This window comes from Crocodylus siamensis, chromosome 5, assembly GCF_052110815.1.
Source record: "Crocodylus siamensis isolate JL-2025a chromosome 5, ASM5211081v1, whole genome shotgun sequence".
NCBI lineage: Eukaryota > Metazoa > Chordata > Crocodylia > Crocodylidae > Crocodylus > Crocodylus siamensis.
The window spans coordinates 63,705,559-63,724,224 of NC_143399.1; the positions used below are offsets into that span (position 1 = coordinate 63,705,559).

General features: G+C 46.1%; 1 protein-coding gene across 1 annotated transcript in view; it reads right to left on the minus strand.

The window, feature by feature from the left end:
- LOC149864170 (complement factor H-like) overlaps window positions 1-18,666 on the minus strand; it is a 99,100-nt gene that overhangs the window by 12,553 nt on the left and 67,881 nt on the right. The window contains exons 18-22 of the mRNA XM_090049759.1: window positions 14,934-15,039; window positions 14,070-14,146; window positions 6,907-7,113; window positions 5,934-6,110; window positions 5,503-5,691 (exon numbers count right to left, since the gene is read on the minus strand). Of these exons, the coding sequence (XP_089905885.1) occupies window positions 5,503-5,691; window positions 5,934-6,110; window positions 6,907-7,113; window positions 14,070-14,146; window positions 14,934-15,039 (756 nt within the window). The remainder of the gene's footprint in view (window positions 1-5,502; window positions 5,692-5,933; window positions 6,111-6,906; window positions 7,114-14,069; window positions 14,147-14,933; window positions 15,040-18,666) is intronic.

Here is an 18,666-nt window from a genome sequence, read left to right on the forward strand (position 1 = left end):
CCTTGGGGCGCTCTGGTGAACAAACGTTCCCCCAAATCCTGGTGGTCACCCTTGATAAACTTATAGGTGGCCATCAGATCACCCCTGAGCCTGCACTTTTCCAGGCTAAAGAGTCCCATGGCTCCCAGCCTGTCATCATAAGATCTGTTTTCCTGACCTCTGATCACGCGCGTGGCTCTCCTCTGGACTCTCTCAAGCTTCTCCACATCCTTTTTGAATTGTGGAGCCCAAAACTGGATGCAGTACTCCAGCTATGGCCTCACCAAGGCCGAGTGCAAGGGGAGAATGACGTCCCGGGATTTGCTCGAGAAGCATCTATGGATGCAAGCCAGCATTTTGGTCGCTTTACTAGCTGCAGCATCGCATTGCAGGCTCATGTTCATCTTGTGGTCAATGATGACCCCCAAGTCTCTTTCTTCTGTAGTGCTATCCAATGTAGCACTGCCGAGCCTATAAGGAAGCTGCAGGTTTTTCCTCCCACGGCGGAGAACCTTGCATTTTTCGGTGTTAAACACCATCAGATTCTTGTCCGCCCATTTGCTGAGCTTGTCCAGGTCAGCCTGGATCACCTACCTATCTTGTGGCAAGGATGCTTTGCCCCAAAGTTTGGTGTCATCGGCGAACTTGGCCAGTCCACTCCTGACTCCAATGTCCACATCGTTAATGAAGATGTTGAACAGGATGGGTCCCAGGACAGAGCCTTGAGGGACCCCACTGGTCACAGGGCACCACGATGAGTGACTGCCATCAATTACAACCCTCTGGGTCTGACCATGGAGCCAGTTTCCCAGCCAGCGGATCATGGTGGAGCCAAGGCCACAACTGGGCAGTTTGGCCAAGAGGTGATCATGGGATACCAGATCAAAGGCTTTTTTGAAGTCAAGATATATGACATCAATCTCTTCTCCTTTGTCCAGGTGATAGGTTACCTGGTCATAGAAGGAAATGAGATTGGTCAAACAAGACCTACCTGCAACAAACCCATGCTGGCTATCCCTTAGAATGTTAGCCTGGGCCAGTCCATCAAGGATGGCCTCCTTAATAAACTTTTCTAAGATCTTCCCCAGGATAGAAGTCAGGCTAATGGGCCTGTAGTTAGCCGGATCCACTCTCCTCCCTTTCTTGAAGATCGGCACCACATTGGCCTTCTTCCAGTCTTCGGGCACTACACCAGAGCGCCAGGAGTTTTCAAAGATCCGTGCCAGGGGCTGGGCTATGACACTCACCAGCTCCTTGAGTGCCCTGGGGTGCAGATTGTCAGGGCCGGCTGACTTGAAGGTATCCAGCTTCTCAAGGTGTTCCTTCACGAGGTCAGCATTTATGGAGGGTAGGGGATCCCCCTCACCCAGATTTCCCTGTCCCATAGCAGGCATGGGCGTCCCATGGGACTGATGAAAGATTGATGCAAAGTACCTATTTAATAGGTTGGCTTTTTCCTGGGCGTCAGTTGTCAGTTGCCTCATCTGGTTTAGCAGGGGTCCAGCATTGCCCTTGCTTTTCCTCTGGCTCCCTGCATACCTGAAAAAGGACTTTTTGTTGTCCTTGATGCTTGAAGCTAGTTGGAGTTCAGTTGCAGCCTTGGCTTTCCTGGTTTGCTCCCTGCAGGACCAGACCAGCGCAGAATAATCCTCCTTGGAGGTGAATCCCATCCTCCATCCTTTGTAGGCTTTCCTTTTTAGCCGCAGGAGGTCCACTAGGTCCCTGGAGAGCCAGGAGGGCTGCTGTGCCTTCTTGCTGCCTTTCCTCAGTGTTGGAATAAATTTAGCTTGTGCATTGAGGATCGCTTCCTTGAGAAGCAACCACTCTTCTTGAACTCCCATCTCCCTGGGGTCATGGTCCCTGAGGGCCTGACAGACAAGCCTCTTGAGCTTGTCAAAGTCGGCTTTTCTGAAGTCAAGGACTTCTGTGTTGCTGACTGACTTGCCAGCTTTACGGCGGATGGTGAAGGTGATCAGCTCGTGGTCGCTGTCACCCGGCTTCCCATCGATCACTAGGTCACCGATTAGGTCGTCCCCCGTAGCCAGTACCAGGTCGAGCAGCGCTTTGCCTCTCGTTGGCCCATAGACTTCTTGAGTCAGGTAGAAGTCATCCACGCATGAGAGAAAGCTTTGCGCCCGCTCAGATTTAGCTGAGTGATCTTCCCACGAGATGTCCGTGTAATTGAAGTCACCCATGACAATCAAGGTCCTGGAGCAAGCGGCCTCAGTCAGTTCCCGGGCGAACTCCTGGTCAAGCTCAGGACTTTGAGTGGGAGGTCTGTAGTAGACTCCCACCGTTGTGTCCCCTGTGCCGTATTCCCCATGAAATTTAACCCAGAGGGTCTCTAGCTGTCCATGCTGGTCGCCAGCATCAGCTTGCAGGGACATGTAGCTTTCCTTCACATAGAGAGCTACACCCCCACCCCTTTTGTCAACACGATCCCTCCTGTACAGGGTATAGCCCTCTATACCCGTGGTCCAGTCATGGATGGAGTCCCACCAGGTCTCCGTTATCCCAATGACGTCATAATTCTTTGCACTGAGTAGGAGGACGAGCTCGTCCTGCTTGTTGCCCAGGCTCCTGGCATTAGTGTACAGGCAGGCAAGTGTGCCCTTGGGGGCTCTTGCCTTGCCCACAGATTGTGCCAGGGCTGGGGCAGGGGTGGGCTCCCTTAAGTGCCTTGGTCTGCTGGCTTTGCAAGGGTCGCTTAGCGGGCCAGCAGTGGCAGTAGTCCCCCCATCCCCCAGTGGGCTTAGTTTAAAGCCCGGTGGAGCAGGTCAGCCAGCCTGGCTGAGAAGAGCCTCCTCCCCAGGGGAGAGAGGTGGAGGCCATCTCTTCCCAGCAGCTCGCTGCCTCTCTCGCCAAAGAGCGGGCTGTGGTCATGGAAGCCAAAGCCTTCCCGATGACACCAGCTCCACAGTCTTTGGTTCACTGCGTGGATCCTCCTCTCCCTCCTCAGCCCATAGCCCGAGACTGGGAGGATCGACGAAAACACCACCTGAGCTCCCAGACCCCTAAGCCCCACTCCCAAATCCCTGTAGCACCTCATGACCTGGCTGGGGGTGCTCCGAGCCATGTCATTGGTACCCACATGAATAAGTAGCATGGGGTAGTGGTCTGTGGGCCGAAGGAGCTGTGGGATCGTCTCTGCAATATCTCAGATGTGGGCCCCCGGGAAGCAGCAGACTTCCTGGGCTAAGGGGTTGGGGCAGCAGATTGCCCCCTCAGTGCCCCACAGGATGGAGTCTCCCACAACAAACACCTTTCGCTTTGACTTGGGGAGAGCGGGGCCAGTAGCTGTGGTTGAGCCTGGGTTGCCTGCGGGAGCTGGCAACTGAGCAGGCTCTGCTGGGGCTGCAAGAGGTGCGAACCTGTTGCTAAGCTCCGGCGAGGGAGGTGCCTTGGTGCAGCGGGCCTTAGGGCCCCTGACCACCTTGGTCCATGCCCCTGACTGGGCAGAGCGGGAGGTCCCAGAGTCCTCCTTAGTCCTGGAGGGAGATGGTGCTCTACCCTGTGGCTCCCGGGGGAGAAGGGCCTGGCAGTAGGAGTCTATCTCCTGCTTGCAGTCCCTGATGGCACGCAGTCCCTGAACTGTGGTCTGGAGCTCCTCCAGCTGGCGTGCCAGAGACCCCTGTAGGGAGCAGACCCCGCAAGGGGAGGTGGCCACGCTCCCGGGCCTCAGAGCCTGAAAAAGGGACAGACAGCCCCCGCAGCCAAGAGCCAGGGGCTTCATCTGCGTGGAGCCCGGAACCATGGGCTCCGTCTGGGTGGCTGTCTCTGAGGTGCCCAATGGGGGGGCTGCAGAGCCCTAAGGGACCCTCGGGGTGCTGTGCGTGCCCAGCTGTGTCATGCCTCTTGTAGGCTGGCTACGGCTGGGGCTGACTACTCTGGGGGGGGTCACAGGCAGGGTCTCGTGCCCTCCTGTGCCCTCTCCCGCACGAACTCCACGCTAACTCGAGCGCCTGTTTACGCAGCCTGTTCGCGCAGCTCCGGTCATATGTGTAGTCATATAGAAGTAAGCATAACCAATATACACAACACCTATGCTCTGGAATATTTATATTCGCAATAGGGTGATCAGTAACACAGTTTATCTGCATTGAGTTATTTCATTCAATTAGCCTTTATATATGTAATAATTATGCAAATGATTTAACCACTTTGACTTCTATTTTTTCCCACAGCATTGTATTCATTGTTGCTGAGTAAAAGGTATTCAGTCATATCTGAGTGACAAGCAATCAGTACTACATATCAATAATATATATCAAATATGCTTATTAGATTCTAATAGCTATCCAAAATATGATGTCCTGTAGAATCTTAAACTTTCAGTAAGACCTCATGACCCATATCATTTACTGACACACAAGAATATGGTTGAGACCATTTCATAGACATTAGACATTAGGGCTGGAACGGACCTCGGGAGATCATCGAGTCCAGCCCCCTGCCCAAAGGGCAGGAAGTCAGCTGGGGTCATAGGATCCCACCAAGATAAGCATCCAATTTACTCTTGAAGGTGTTCAATGTAGGTGCTTGAACCACCTCTGCTGGCAGACTGTTCCAGACCTTGGGGCTCGGACAGTAAAGAAATTCTTCCTTATGTCCAGCCTGAAACGGTCTTGCAGGAGTTTGTGACCGTTCGACCTCGTCATCCCTTGGGGTGCTCTGGTGAACAGACGTTCCCCCAGATCCTGGTGGTCACCCTTGATAAACTTATAGGTGGCCATCAGATCACCCCTGAGCCTGCGCTTTTCCAGGCTAAAGAGTCCCATGGCTCTCAGCCTGTCATCGTAAGATCTGTTTTCCTGACCTCTGATCATGCGCGTGGCTCTCCTCTGGACTCTCTCAAGCTTCTCCACATCCTTTTTGAATTGTGGAGCCCAAAACTGGATGCAGTACTCCAGCTGCGGCCTCACCAAGGCCGAGTACAAGGGGAGAATGACGTCCTGGGATTTGCTCGAGAAGCATCTATGGATGCATGCCAGCATTTTGGTCGCTTTACTAGCCACAGCATCGCATTGGAGGCTCACGTTCATCTTGTGGTCAATGATGACCCCCAAGTCTCTTTCTTCTGTAGTGCTATCCAATGTAGCACTGCTGAGCCTATAAGGGTGCTGCAGGTTTTTCCTCCCAAGGTGGAGAACCTTGCATTTATCGGTGTTAAACACCATGAGATTCTCGTCTGCCCATTTGCTGAGCTTGTCCAGGTCAGCCTGGATCACCCGCCTATCTTCTGGCGTGGATGCTTTGCCCCAAAGTTTGGTGTCATCGGCGAGACCAGAATATGTCTATGGGTATGTATTTTCCTCATGGTCCCTGTTCCACTTTGTTGACTGATATGAAGAATGGGAGGGAATCTTCGATCTGCCTTTCCTGTGCCTGCTCCAGTTTTTGGGGTTGAATGCAATAGTGCATGTTCCACATGTAAAATATACAAAATAAATATCCTTAACCTGTCCACATGCCTCAATAAAACAGCTGGTTTTACCCGTTTTGACTAAAAACACAAACTCCTACCTTGGCATACTGGTGCTTGTGACCATTGTCTGTTCTCACAAGTGACCTCATTTGGTCCTACAATCTGAAAATGTGGGTGACATCTATACTGCACTTTGCTTCCTGGTGCAGACTTCTGTGGTCTACTACTTACAAAATCAGCATTGGCAGCTTGAGGTGGGGGTCCACATGTTACATCTGGAAGGGCCTCTAGAATGACATGCAAAGTGGCAAAACTTTGGCGCATAAAGTGGGCCTAAGTCAGAGACACAGGGCAGAATATCTCTCTCACTGCATCATTCCTCCTCAGCAAAAGGATTAACGCTTAGAGAGGGGCTATTTTCAGTAAGTGTCGATCACTCATTGGTCCCCCCCATCTGGCACCTCATTTTAATATTTTATTGTCTAGAATAATAAAAGATTAGGTTATTGAAATAAATTGCATGCCATACCTTCACATGTAGGTGGCTTAGTCCAGTTTCCTGCCTTACATATGATGTTCTGTTCTCCTCGAATACTAAAACCTCGTTTGCATTCATAACGTACTGTTTCACCAGGCACATAATGACTCTTTGCTGCACGTCTTGGGACACTATGGAGAACACTTGGCACTTTTCCACATGGCATTTCTAAAAGGGTACATACAACAGGTTAATATAAATTAAAAATGTCCAGTAAAAAATCCACCATAACATGTCAAAAAAGCCCTGTCACAGTTAAAAGTTCAAAGTTTATTTAATTAAAGATTTTGTAGCATGGTGTATGGATACCCATGACAGCTACTCAAAATAAAGTCCAACCTATGGATAATTAAGTTAACCAGGGCCCTAAGTCTTGAACCAAGGGGATGGTTGTTGAAGCAATTTAGTTTCTATGCCTCTCCCACCTCCAACCAAGGCTTGTATTTGCAGTCACTTCTCTGCCTCTGACCTCTCATGCAAGAGAATGTCTGTTTGATCAGCATAACAATTCCTCAGTGTTCAGGCATTATCACAGGTGTCTTCATCATAAGAGCAAAGAAGCCCACCAGCAGTGACTGATTTATATTCATGCAACCTTGTAGAGGCAAGAAATTACTCTTATCCCCATTTAAGGATAAGCACAGATTTAAGGATCTTGCCCAAGGTCACACACAAATTTCATGGCAAAGTGAGGTTATGAAATCCATATCCCTGGATTCCTCCTTAAAAAATGTAAGGACTTCACTCAATCAGTATTTTCCTAAAGCATCTCCCTCAAATAACCTAGATGTGATATAAGTCTACACAAATCTATGGTATTTAAAAAATTAAGTCTTCAGCAAGTGTTTTTCTAAAGACCATCAATAAGTGAGGAGTTACCACTGAAAAATTTAGCCTCTAGTTTAAAATAGTTGACTTCTCCACTAAGTGGCGTACCACTGGAAAAATTACATTGTCAAATTACCATCACAAGTTGGGCCTTCAGTCCATGTTCCCATACTACAAGTAATCTTTGATTGTCCTTTTAACACAAAGCCAGTGTGACAAGCATACTCTAATACAGTGCCATTTGGATAAGTTACTGGTCCTGATTGCTCCGTTCCTAGAGTCTGATGCTCTTGTCTGAGCTTGCCGTTTTCCAGGGGGCGTGGTAGCCCACATGCATTTTTTTCTATATACAAAAGAGAAATGAACAATGTTACCATTAGTACATCACATCCACATCAAGGCTAACATTGTGGAATATATAAAAGCAAAGTCAAATGTAAACAAACTGCCATAATTTTTAAGACTATGGAAGAATAAGTAGATTTGTTCTAAACATGTGATATTACTTGCTTCAAATGACAGTGAAAAGGCAAATCCCATTACTCTAATGTAATGCATCAAATGCTAATGACTAGGGTCAATCACTCATTATAACAAGACAATTTTACAATTGTTCTGTTAACAGTCATCAGAATGGGGTGGAATAGTACAGTAAAAGAGGAGTTAACTGGCATTTTAGTAACCGGCACACTCTACTAACCAGAATTTCCGGCCAGCCAGACTCTGCGGGGAGGAGTGGGAGAGGGGAAAGGAGGGGAAATCTCACACACGATCATTACCACCCACCACCCTGCGCTACCGCCACTCCATATGCGGTCACTGCCCCCCCCCCCCGGCTCTGTGTCAGTCCTGCCTTAGGTAACTGGCATTTGTAGATTACTGGCACCCCCTGTTCCCTACTCACGCTGGCTGGATAACAGAGCTTTTACATTTTCACACATTGGTTAAGTTGAACCAGCATCCTGAAGGATTTTGTGAACTGATGCTCAAGGGTCATCTTCATATAGATACTTTTACTGTTTTTCAGAAAGAGTTAGAAATATTATGGTGTAGCTATACCCCAGATATACAAAGGATTAAAAATTCACTTATTTGCCAAGTCCTTCTGAGTCCCGTCAGTATGCTCCCATGCAGGCCTGAAGAACTTTGCATTTCTAATGGTACTCCGAACTACAGATTTCAGTGAAGACATTTAAAATATAATATAAATATAAGCAATACAATTTTATGTAGAAGCTAGATGTATCCATGTTTTACTCTCACCTTTAAATGTTGTTAAGAAACTAGAGAATGATAATTACTCCAAAACTGAACTATACGTTAAGAATAATGAGTTTAGGGTTAGACTTTTGGTTGGATTCACTAGCAGAGAATAGAAGACAGAATGACTTCCACAGAAACAGGGAATAATGAACTAAGAATGAATACACCAGCACAAACTCTCTTACTATAAGTATCTAATTTTTTTCCTAATACAAATCTCCTGAAACCTACAACCTCCATCATTTTTAATGTCTATCTTTTGAAGAGTAAAATAACTTGCTTAGAACTCATTTTCTTGTCCACTGCTTGCTAGCAGAAATTTCAATGTTTTCTTCTAGCTAAGCAGCATTTATAGAAGATTTTTAAAAAACGCTAAAGAAAAGACTACAGTGGTTAAACGGTTTTGGCTAACTTTAGATTCAGCCATTTTTCATTTCCCAATTTGAATGATACTCATTAATATCTGGGCCAATGCAGGGAATAGCACTGGCAGAATTCCAGAGAAATTCACAATTCTGCAGCTGTACGAGGCATTATAAACAATTTGCCACGCTACAAAAACAAGTCCCTGAAAAGGTGGGAAATGACCAGAGAAAGAAGGAAAGGGGAGAGAGAGAGAAAGAGAGAGCGGTAGTTAAAGAAATTGCTCAGAGAGAAATATTATATTAGAAAAGAAACAAAAATAATCTAGCCATAATTATTATAAGGCCTATTAATTTGAACTACAGTATCTCCAAATATCAAGACATGTTATGCTAGATACTATACCAATACATGATGACTAATCCTGACAGAGCACACTTGAGACTGGCATTAGGACTGAATATGTCCAAGTATTAAATACTCACTGGCATATAGCTCAGAGGTGGAGAAACCACTGTGTGGCTTCCCTCAATCCACAGCCAGCAGGAGCCAGCTGGGAGCTGTGACTGGGCAGGGAAAAGCCTGTTTGAAGTGATTGGGTGGGGGGACAAGTAAAGAGAAAGGAGTGAAAAAAGAATAATTATGAAGAAGACAAAATGTCATATATATTTCACTGAATTGAATCGGGGGAGTTGTGTTAGTACTCACATGAGGACAGAGCTGAGACCCAGCAGGCTTGCTGCATGTATGCTACAATGGATCAGAGCTGGGACACAGTGGGCATCCTGCATGGGTTGGGTAAGTGCTGACAGACCATTTCAAATGAAAAAATTCAATTCAAATGAATACCAAGGGAGGAGGAGAAATTGAGCCAGAGTTTGGTGAGGAGAGGCAGGTGTGTGAGGAAGGAGATGGTTGCCGAGCACTAAAAGCCAATTCCCTATGTTCATTAGTGGTTAATTGGCTTTTAATTGATCCCCTTGGACCAGCTAGCCAAGTTCACAGGGCACTACAGCAGGGGTAGGCAATTTTTTGGATGGAGGGCTGCTTAACAAGTTTTGGTGAGCTATTGAGGGCCTCATAGGTAGTCCGGCCCCTTGACAATTACCCTGCCCCTCAGTTGCCATTTTGGGACCAGAAGTCCCACTTGTAACACCTGACCTTTGCCACCAGAAGTCCTTCCCCTTGCCTCCCAGGAATACTCCTTTTGGGAGGGGAGATTGCCATCTTGGAGCCAGAAAAAACAAATCATGTGCTAAAAGTCAAATATCTACTATAGCATATTTTAATTTTATTACAAAAAATATTTTGTCATGATTTGTGTTTGCATATTGTATATAGAGGTGGTTGCATAACTCAAAAATAAATAATTTTGTTTATAGTGGGAGAGGGCATGTGTGTGTGGTGTGGGGGGTGTATGGTGTGTGTGTGGTATGATGTGATCTAAGGGTGGTGTATGGGGTATGGGTGTGGGGTATGTGTGCATGGTATATGTGTGAATGTTGGATATGCAGCACTGTCCAGAGCCATGCCCTGCCAGGAGCCTGTTCCCTGAGCACCACGCCTGCTGCTGCTGCCACCACCTGGCAGGACTGTGCACCATCGGGTGTGTCGGGGGGGTGCCCACTCCCCCACTCTCCATCACACCCATATGCTGCCCACCACAGCTCCATGCTGCTGCTACTGCCTGTTGCCTTGGGTGCGGGCTCTGCACCTCCACGAGGCCCAGCCCCATGCTCCAGGCTCCCTCCCAGCTGCAGCGCCACCCCTCCTGCTTCCCTACCTGCTGTCCAGAGCCAGCAGGAGACCAGGGAAGCAAGCAGGTCCCAGGGGCTGTGGCAGCAGTAGTTCTGCATGGACGCTTCACACTGCCTGGCAAGTCCCTTCCACCCACAATGGTGGGAGCCAGGCAATAGGGTATGTTTTGGGAGCTGCGTGTACATGTGGGCACCATGCTTGCATCCTCATGAACAGAAGAGCTGGGCAGGGTACAATTTGTTGCGGAGCCCAGCAGACTAGATGAAAGTGCTTGGTGGGCCAGATCTGGTCTGTGAGCCTTATTTTCCCCACCCCTGTACTAAAGCAAGCTCCAAACTAGTGAGCTGCACTGGGGCACTAGGACTAGTCAGGGGTCACACATCTTTGGGGCAGGAGTGGATGTTGGTTTGGGGCCAGAGCCATCCTCTGCACAGTAGAGTTCAGGAAGGTTGAAAGTTTGCCCATAGAGCAAAGGAGTGTGAAAGGCGGGGAATGGTGCATCCTGGGATGCTGGAAGAATCAAAACACAACATTTTATCTCCCTGAAGCAGATTAACAATAGCCTGGTATGACCTGGGCAAAACAGATCAGAGATAACCTTCTCTAATTTGCCATACCTTTAAAATGTTTAGAGGGTTTTTAGCATAGTAACATTTAAACACACTTTAATGGAATAATGGTCCCATTTTAAGTGCTTTTCTGATGATTTAAAGGCAACCTGTAACACCACCCTTATTTTCAGCCATCAAGTCTCAGTCCTTTTTTAAGAGTATCTAAACAGACCTCCATACTACTATAATTAAATAGGTGGTTACAGTGCTTTCTTCATGGGTGTGGAACCTCTTTTTAAGTATTCACTTAATTATATCTAGGGCAAAAAAATGAAACAAGTCTCCCTCTTCTCAGAAGAGGGCCCTAACCACCAGCTGCTGGAGATTCTAAGTTGGGTTTCTCTCAGTCTCTCCTGTTAAACTCATTCCACCCTGTAGCAATGAATTCATTGGAACTGGGACATGAAGGTGACCATCTAATTTCCAGCGCTATATCATTTTACATATGGAACTGTTGGGATTACAGATTTACCAGAAACACGTAGTCCTGTGTTGCTTTCATAACTGGCCCTTCAATAGGACGCCATTGAACATCCATAGGGTCAGGTCAGAGTTTATCGGGGGTTTTGAGCATCTCGCCCATGCTTGAAAGATGGACTTGCCTCCCTAAGTTCCTCTACTGTCAATTCCTTGATGTTAACAAAAGTGAGTACAATTTTTCGTATTGCCTTAAGTTATAGCAACATTACAATGTGTTATGGGCTCTTGTGAATTTATTCTACTGAAGAATAGTTACCATAACAGCAATATAGCTTTAAAGAAACAAATTAAGCATAATTATCTAATGGGATGGCTATAAGTTGATAGGGTTTAAAATATGTGGGTTGTAAAACATGCCACCTGCTTCTTTGTAACTGGTCACAAGTTCATCCCCTGGTAAGTGTAAGGTAACCTACCATTCAGTTGTCACTTCTACATGCACAATTAGAGCACATGACTAAACTGTGGAGCATATTGTTCTGGAGTTTAGTGCTCCCAGGCATGCTGTCCATGGCGCCTTTGGGGACGCTTCCCAGGGAATGGGGACGGGGATGGAGACCCTTTTCAGGGAGTAAAATGGGGAGGGATGGGACAAAGGGAGGGATGGGACAAAGGAGGGCCCATTTGCTAATCTCAAGGCTCTGCTTCTGTATTCTCCTTCCCCCTTGATGACTTCTGATGACTCTTCATCCGTGGCTATCTTTGGTTGGTTGTCTCTCTGTGGTCACAAGTCCACATAGCTTTCCAGGCCTTCTCCTAATTTGGTCTGTTCCCCGAAAACCAGGGGACTTAGGACCCCCTGCTTTCTGAGGCCTTGGTGCTGATATCATTTATTTTGTGTTATGGGACAGTATGGTACATACTTCTTTGGTTCCCAGGCTGTTTCCTAGACCACGTGTCATTGTTGGTCTTGTTGTGCTAGGCAGCCCATCTACTTTCAAGGTCATGAGAAGGTCTGTGTGCATCTCCCAAGCTCATTTAACCCCTGCTGCCCATCTTGACCCCTTATAATTCATATATCTATACCTATAAGCCAATTCCCCCCTCCAAAAGGCCTTTAAATATGGTTTCAAAGCCAACAGTAACAGGGTCCCTGTTACACTTCTCAGGTATGATTGCCCTGTATTCTTATGATTATTCCTACAGCACATAGGAAGAAACAGCAGCTAAGAACACAAGGGTGTTCAGCTTTATGCAAATAGTATTGAGTCCTGAATGGAGGGTAACTTTTGCTTTTGTAAGTGTCCATTCCCTGTGGCTTTTTGGGACTCTACACAACAGTAACGATTCGTTCTAAAGTAGTACTCAGACACCCCAGAAGGGCATGAAGAAAGAAGCAAAGCCTGATAAAATAAGTAAATATTAACAATGTTGACAGGCTGTGTATGTAAGAGGAATCCCTAAATGTCAAGCCAAGGCAAACCAAAACAAAATGTGATTAATCAAAATTCTGAATGTCCGTGTGGTCAGTTACATCCTAATCGATATCTGATAAACACTTTTGCTTATATGATGAGAGTTTTCACTGGACAATCCTTTCTTCCCCTTTTTACAGCCTTTGAAAAGGGAAATGGGGAAAAATGGGAAGTTTTGACACTTGACAGGGTGTTCAGGTGGAATGGGGGTAACCTCCAGATTGGTTCAGCAGAAATCTGAAGGGACAGTGAGAGAAAGTCTGTCTATCTCCGAGTCAAAAGAGAACGAGGAAGGTTTATGTGGCTTTCCACATGGAAAACTTTAACCGACTTAGTTTTGGCTAGAGTGCCTGGGAAAAGAAAACCTGTTTGGTTCCAGACTCAGTGCAGCCAACAAGGAAACTCTTTTTCAGTCCTTGACTGTCTGACTGTTGAAGAAGAATCTCTGTGTTTAGGATATTACATTTTTATACTGTAAGAGGGAAGGACGCAGCAGATGCTAAGATGAAAACCATGCTGGGGCATGTGAGTTAACTTTACTGAAGGTGAAACACTGAATTAAGAAAACCTCTTTTTCCTGGCACTGACAGAAGATTCACTGCCTACCTACCATTCAGTTGTCACTTCTACATGCACAATTATAGCACATGACTAAACTGTGGAGCATATTATTCTGGAGTTTAGTGCTCCCAGGCATGCTGTTTGAATGTATGTCCGAGAGAAATTAACTCTGGAGTAATAAGCTCCACAGTTTATTCATGCTCAGCATGTGGAGCCAGGTTAGAGCAGCCCCAGCTGACAGGGAAGCCGGGTGGTCAGTCTGCCAGCCCAGGGATGGTTCCCCTGGTTCAGTGTGCTGCAGAGGTGCTGGCAGCGGGCAGCCCCCACACTGAAGCAACCTTGTGCCCCAGCCAGCCCCTCCAGCATCTACACGTATGCTCCTGCAGAGTTTTTTACTCCGCAGCAGGATAGGACTTGTAAATACTCTAGGCTAATAGGGGGTGCATAGGCACCGAAACATTTACTATGCAGCTAACTAGTGAACTGCAGTAAGCGCCTTGTGTACATGTGCCCAGCAGCAGTGGAATAAGCGACTTCATATTTACTACACAATAGAATCATGCAGGCAGTTGCCATAGAGTAGCTCTCGTGCTCTAAATCCACATCCTATCTTACCTTGTTTTACCTTTTATTGAAGACCCTAAGAAAAATATTAAGGGATCATGTCATCCTAGACCTTGTTGAATGGTAGCTTACACCGTGAATATTCATACTGAAACTAGAGAGACTGCATGTTGAGTAGGGTACAACTCCAGTGTAAGTAAAGGCATCTGTTTGTTCCTAAGCAGTTTCAGGCAGATCAACTACTAGTCAGCTTGACAAAGGATTAAGTATTATATTCCATTTACCCTCACAGTGAGGCACATCATTGCTCCATCCATCAGCCAGACATTCACGGAAATTGCTTTGACTTAGCATCCGGTACCTTAACAAAAGAAAAGCAGAGTATATAATTCTAAAACACAGTAAAATTGTTATGCTGTTATCACCAAAACAGTATAAAGTAATTTCCTTCTGCTCTAATACAGATTAACCCAACATGTCCTTCTAAAAAGAAATGATTCTTTCTAACCAGCTTTTCGAATTTTTGGTAATCTTCCTATTCATCACAGCATCTAGAAGAAGTATCAGTACAGCCTCACTGGGTGCGTACAGTCAGTTGCTTCACCTGGTCTACATTCATGTGGCTTGCTTAAGCCATGTGAACGTAGACTGGAAGCAAAATGCACAGGCGCTCACCAGTCCAGGAAGCTACGTGGTTAAACCAGAGTAAGTAACTCAGGGTATGGTGGGTGTAACTGGGGGGGAGGCTAGTGAGTACACATGAGCGTGTTGACTGGTCCAGAGTGGAGGGGTTGACAGGACATGGGGGCTGGTGAGTTTGCAGGGGGGGTTGGTTGTTCCATGTGGGGGAATAGTCAATCCAGGGGTGGGGGAAAGAGAAGACTAAAAATAGCCTACCTGGGGCTGGGGGTGCAGGGTACAGAGAAAGAGGACAGCTTCAGGGCTGCTGTTACAGGTACTAAACTTAATGTGAGCATTAAATGTAGATGTACCCCCTAATGGACACGTATAAAATGTGAGAGAAAGAATAGTTTTAATGTTTTTTATGGAAACCTAATATATTTTTTACTTAAGTGGATTCACTTTCAAATTTATTTGTCATAACTATACTGTACTAATTGCATATTGAATATATAGGAAAATGTTACCCTTCATCACATGTGTATTCAACACGAGCACCTAACACAAATTCAGTCCCCGAAGTAAATTCAAAGAAGCCAAACCGAATATCTCCAGGGTGGCCACAGGATGTGACTGGAAAAAAAATGGGAAACACAGCAACACTTAACTTTTATCTAGTAATGCGAAGGGTGGTGTTTTGGCTCTCTGATATACACTGTATCTATGTAATATGGTAATTTTTCAGAAGTTTTCAGTATTCATTTAGTACTTTTGAAAAATGCCACCATTATAGACATAGGCTGCTTTCAGACATTAAAAAACAAACAAAAACAACACTTCAGACTTCGCGTGCTGCCACACTGTGCCTAGAGCATGCCCAGAAGAGGCATCACATCAATTGGACCGAAGTTGCATGACATCCATAAAGATTAGGCACTGGGGGGCGGGGGGGGGGGGAGTGGAGTTGGCACTTTTATCTAATAGCTGACCGAATCATCTATTAGATAAAAGCACCAAAAAGTGCCACTGAAGTACCCAATCTATACAGACACTGCAGAGCCAGGTTGAAGTAACACACTACTTCTTCCAGGAAAGTGCTAAATCAGTGGAGAGTTAAGTGGCACTCAAGTTAGAACATGTTCTGAGCAGTCACACAGTAACATTTACTACAATCTCTGACCTGCTCTGACTTGCTGCTAGAGGGCCAGTGAGCAACCCGGAGTGCCTTCTTTTTTTTTTTTTTTTGCACATTTACAATGCATACTTCAGCAGATCTCCTGCTCAGACCTCCACTCCCTGCTTGGCATCTAGCCACACTCTGGAGTGCAAAGCTCTGGGCATGTGCTGCGGCTAGAGTATGGGGAGGAGTGCACACATGCACCTAGCACCCTCCCCACGCTGTCACTGACTATTTGGTGGCAGTTTCTGGGGGGGGAGAAGTGGGGAGGATGGGCAGGTGGTGGCCAGTCTCCATAGTAGCCCATGTTGCATGAAGCTGGGGCCATTGCCTGTGGTCAGGTGGGGGAGGGTAAGTGAAGACTTACTCCTCTGTGACTGTAGCTGCCCTTTCCATGGCAATCGCCACCCTTGCCAAAAAAGAACGCTCATGACTCCACAGCAGTAGCCAGAAAGGGCGTGCTTAACTCCCTGTAGCCAGCCAAGGCTGATTGACCCCTTGGCAGATGGGTGGAGGCTTGAATTTGGAGGGCCAATTCCTGGACCTTCTCCTTGCCTGGACCTGTGCCAATTCCTAGGAACTGGCAGTCCAGAGCCACAGAAATCTGCTGAAGATTTTGCAGCAGCTCCTATGACTGGTAAAGCTTGTGGCCATAGGCAGAAATCCAGCTTTTGGTGGGGTACTGCCCGTGGTGACAAAAATAGCTAGAGTTCTGAAAAGTGACACCCTGAAAGATGACAGCTTTCCCTGCTGACAAATCCCTCTTCTCCTGGGACCCACACAGGAACATACATGACTGACACTGACCATACCAACAGTGCCTTTCTTGGGGGCAGAAATACAGGGCCTCATATACACATAAATAAAATCCTATGATTATGCATCTTTGCATGTTTATGCACTGCAAAGTCATCTTGGGGATTGGACACTACTCTTCCGTATGAAGGTGGGGGTGTTGGGTTGGTGCTGAAACCGCCCTTTGGGCAGTAGAGTTCAGGTGGATGGATAGATCACCCACAGAGCAGGAGGCGGGGGGGCTGGGGGGCTGGGACTGGTGCATCCTGAGATGGAGAAGGACCACAAATTGCTAGTATTATCTCCAGGGAGCAGACTGGTTTTAGTGCGACATTTGTTGTGTAACACGATCTAGAGATGCTCCTGACTGAAGAGGCATAAGTTTGCAACACTATGAGTGTACTTGGCATGTGTTTTCCTGCTTGAATGCACAAATCTTCACATTCTTAGTACAGTTAAGACACGCAAAGTATAATATGTGAAAAGGTCTTCACTGTTACTACCTCTTTTATTCCAACTACCAGTCTCAAAACTTCCTGTGTCTCAGCCCTGGAACTGTTCTACTGGGTCCCCTTTGTCAGTCTGAATAGTCATCAGCTTACAAGGGTGGAAGCCTTCTCGTTGCTTCTGCTTTCTCATGTCCTATTCTGTTTATAGTGCTATTTTAATCCTAAGTCTGCATTTAAGATTGTGTTGAAAATCCTGGCACAGGTATTATGCTCCCCTCAGACTTTTCACAGGAAGTAGCTATATGAGCAAGTTTATCATTACAGGTGTTCTAAAATTCCAGCAGTGAGCAAAACAACAAAAAGAAGAACAAACAATCCACCAAAAATAAATAAACAGATAGCTAGATAAAACTCCCATTCATATGATATTTCTGTCAGGACTAACACTACCAATAATCACTCCTCTGAAATTCCTACATTTACATCCTCAGGCCTAATCATTATTGATTAAAATGTCATTCTTTTCAGCAGAAATATGAATTGACTTTGATGCTGCTGTGTCTCCACCAGTCAAAATTCTTTGCAGACGCTTACATAAAACTGGTCACTGATAAGGTCTTCCTTCTATTTGTCAGAGCACTGGACTGAATGCTAACCTGAGTATGGAAAGCAACAGTGTAGAGAATGGGGGACGCTGAAGAGATGGAGAACAAGGAAAGGTTTTCAAATGTGTGCCTAGGGCAGCTCCCATTTCTAGCATAGAGGCACATTTTGGTGGATGATGGTTTCTAAGAAACCATGGCAGGAAGCAGATTTCTTCATTTGGAGACTTAAGCAACTTCATGCAGGTATAATGGGAAGAAATATTTGGATGGAAAGACAAGGGAAAAGAGTTTAAGTTAAAGCTACCCCAGATGCTGGCTATATCCAGCAGCTTCTGCTAAGGAGTCAGGATACAGAAAGGAAGGACAGTTGCAGGTATGCCTTGAATTTGTCTACCTCCAACTGCTACAGCAGAAAAAAATAATTGGGAGTGGCGCATGGCTCTTTTGCCCTCTGCCCCCAACTTTTCCCCTTGCAGCCCCTTCCCCTCCCTTACTGTTAGACCCTGCCTGTGCACTGTTCCCTCCATGAGCTTGTGGAAGAGAGGGGCAAATCTGAAAACACTAGGCTGTTAGGGTGACAATATTATGATCTTTTGGAGCACTGGATTTGCAGCAGAATACAAGGCTTTTACCGGTGGCCTAGCAAAAGCTGCTAACCACAAGGCAGAATGATAGCTAAGCCAGCCATTTGTTTATGCTAAGTAACGATCTTAACTGTGTCAACCATTTTCAAGTGAGCCTCTGTGAATGAGGTGAATGAGGTGAAGCTTTAGGAATGTGGAAGATGATACAATTTGGAACAGAAAAACAGACTGGAATGTGAAAAAACAGCATGTAACTAGTAACAGAATCTGAAATGAACATATGCAAAAAGGTGAATGGAGGCTTCTTCACCAATCACCAGAAGCTTCCAGGTTTTAGTAAAAGTCTGCCCATTGACCGAAGAAAAGGCTTCAAGGTCTTGGACATGCTCTCATAGCAAAAAGACATATAAATGAATAAAATGCATAGGCAATTTGGCATTTCCATGCTAATGAAGCAAACAGGAAACAGAGGCAGAGCCTGAGATAGGAGGAGAGATGGGTAGAAGGTAGGAGGAACAAAGGCGGAGTGAATGTTAATGACCATGAATCAAGGTGTATAAAATGTGAAAATGCAAGTTTCAGCACAGATGCTCCATAACATGCTTATGAGCATGTTCTACTTTTACTTAGAACAAACTAAGCATGATATT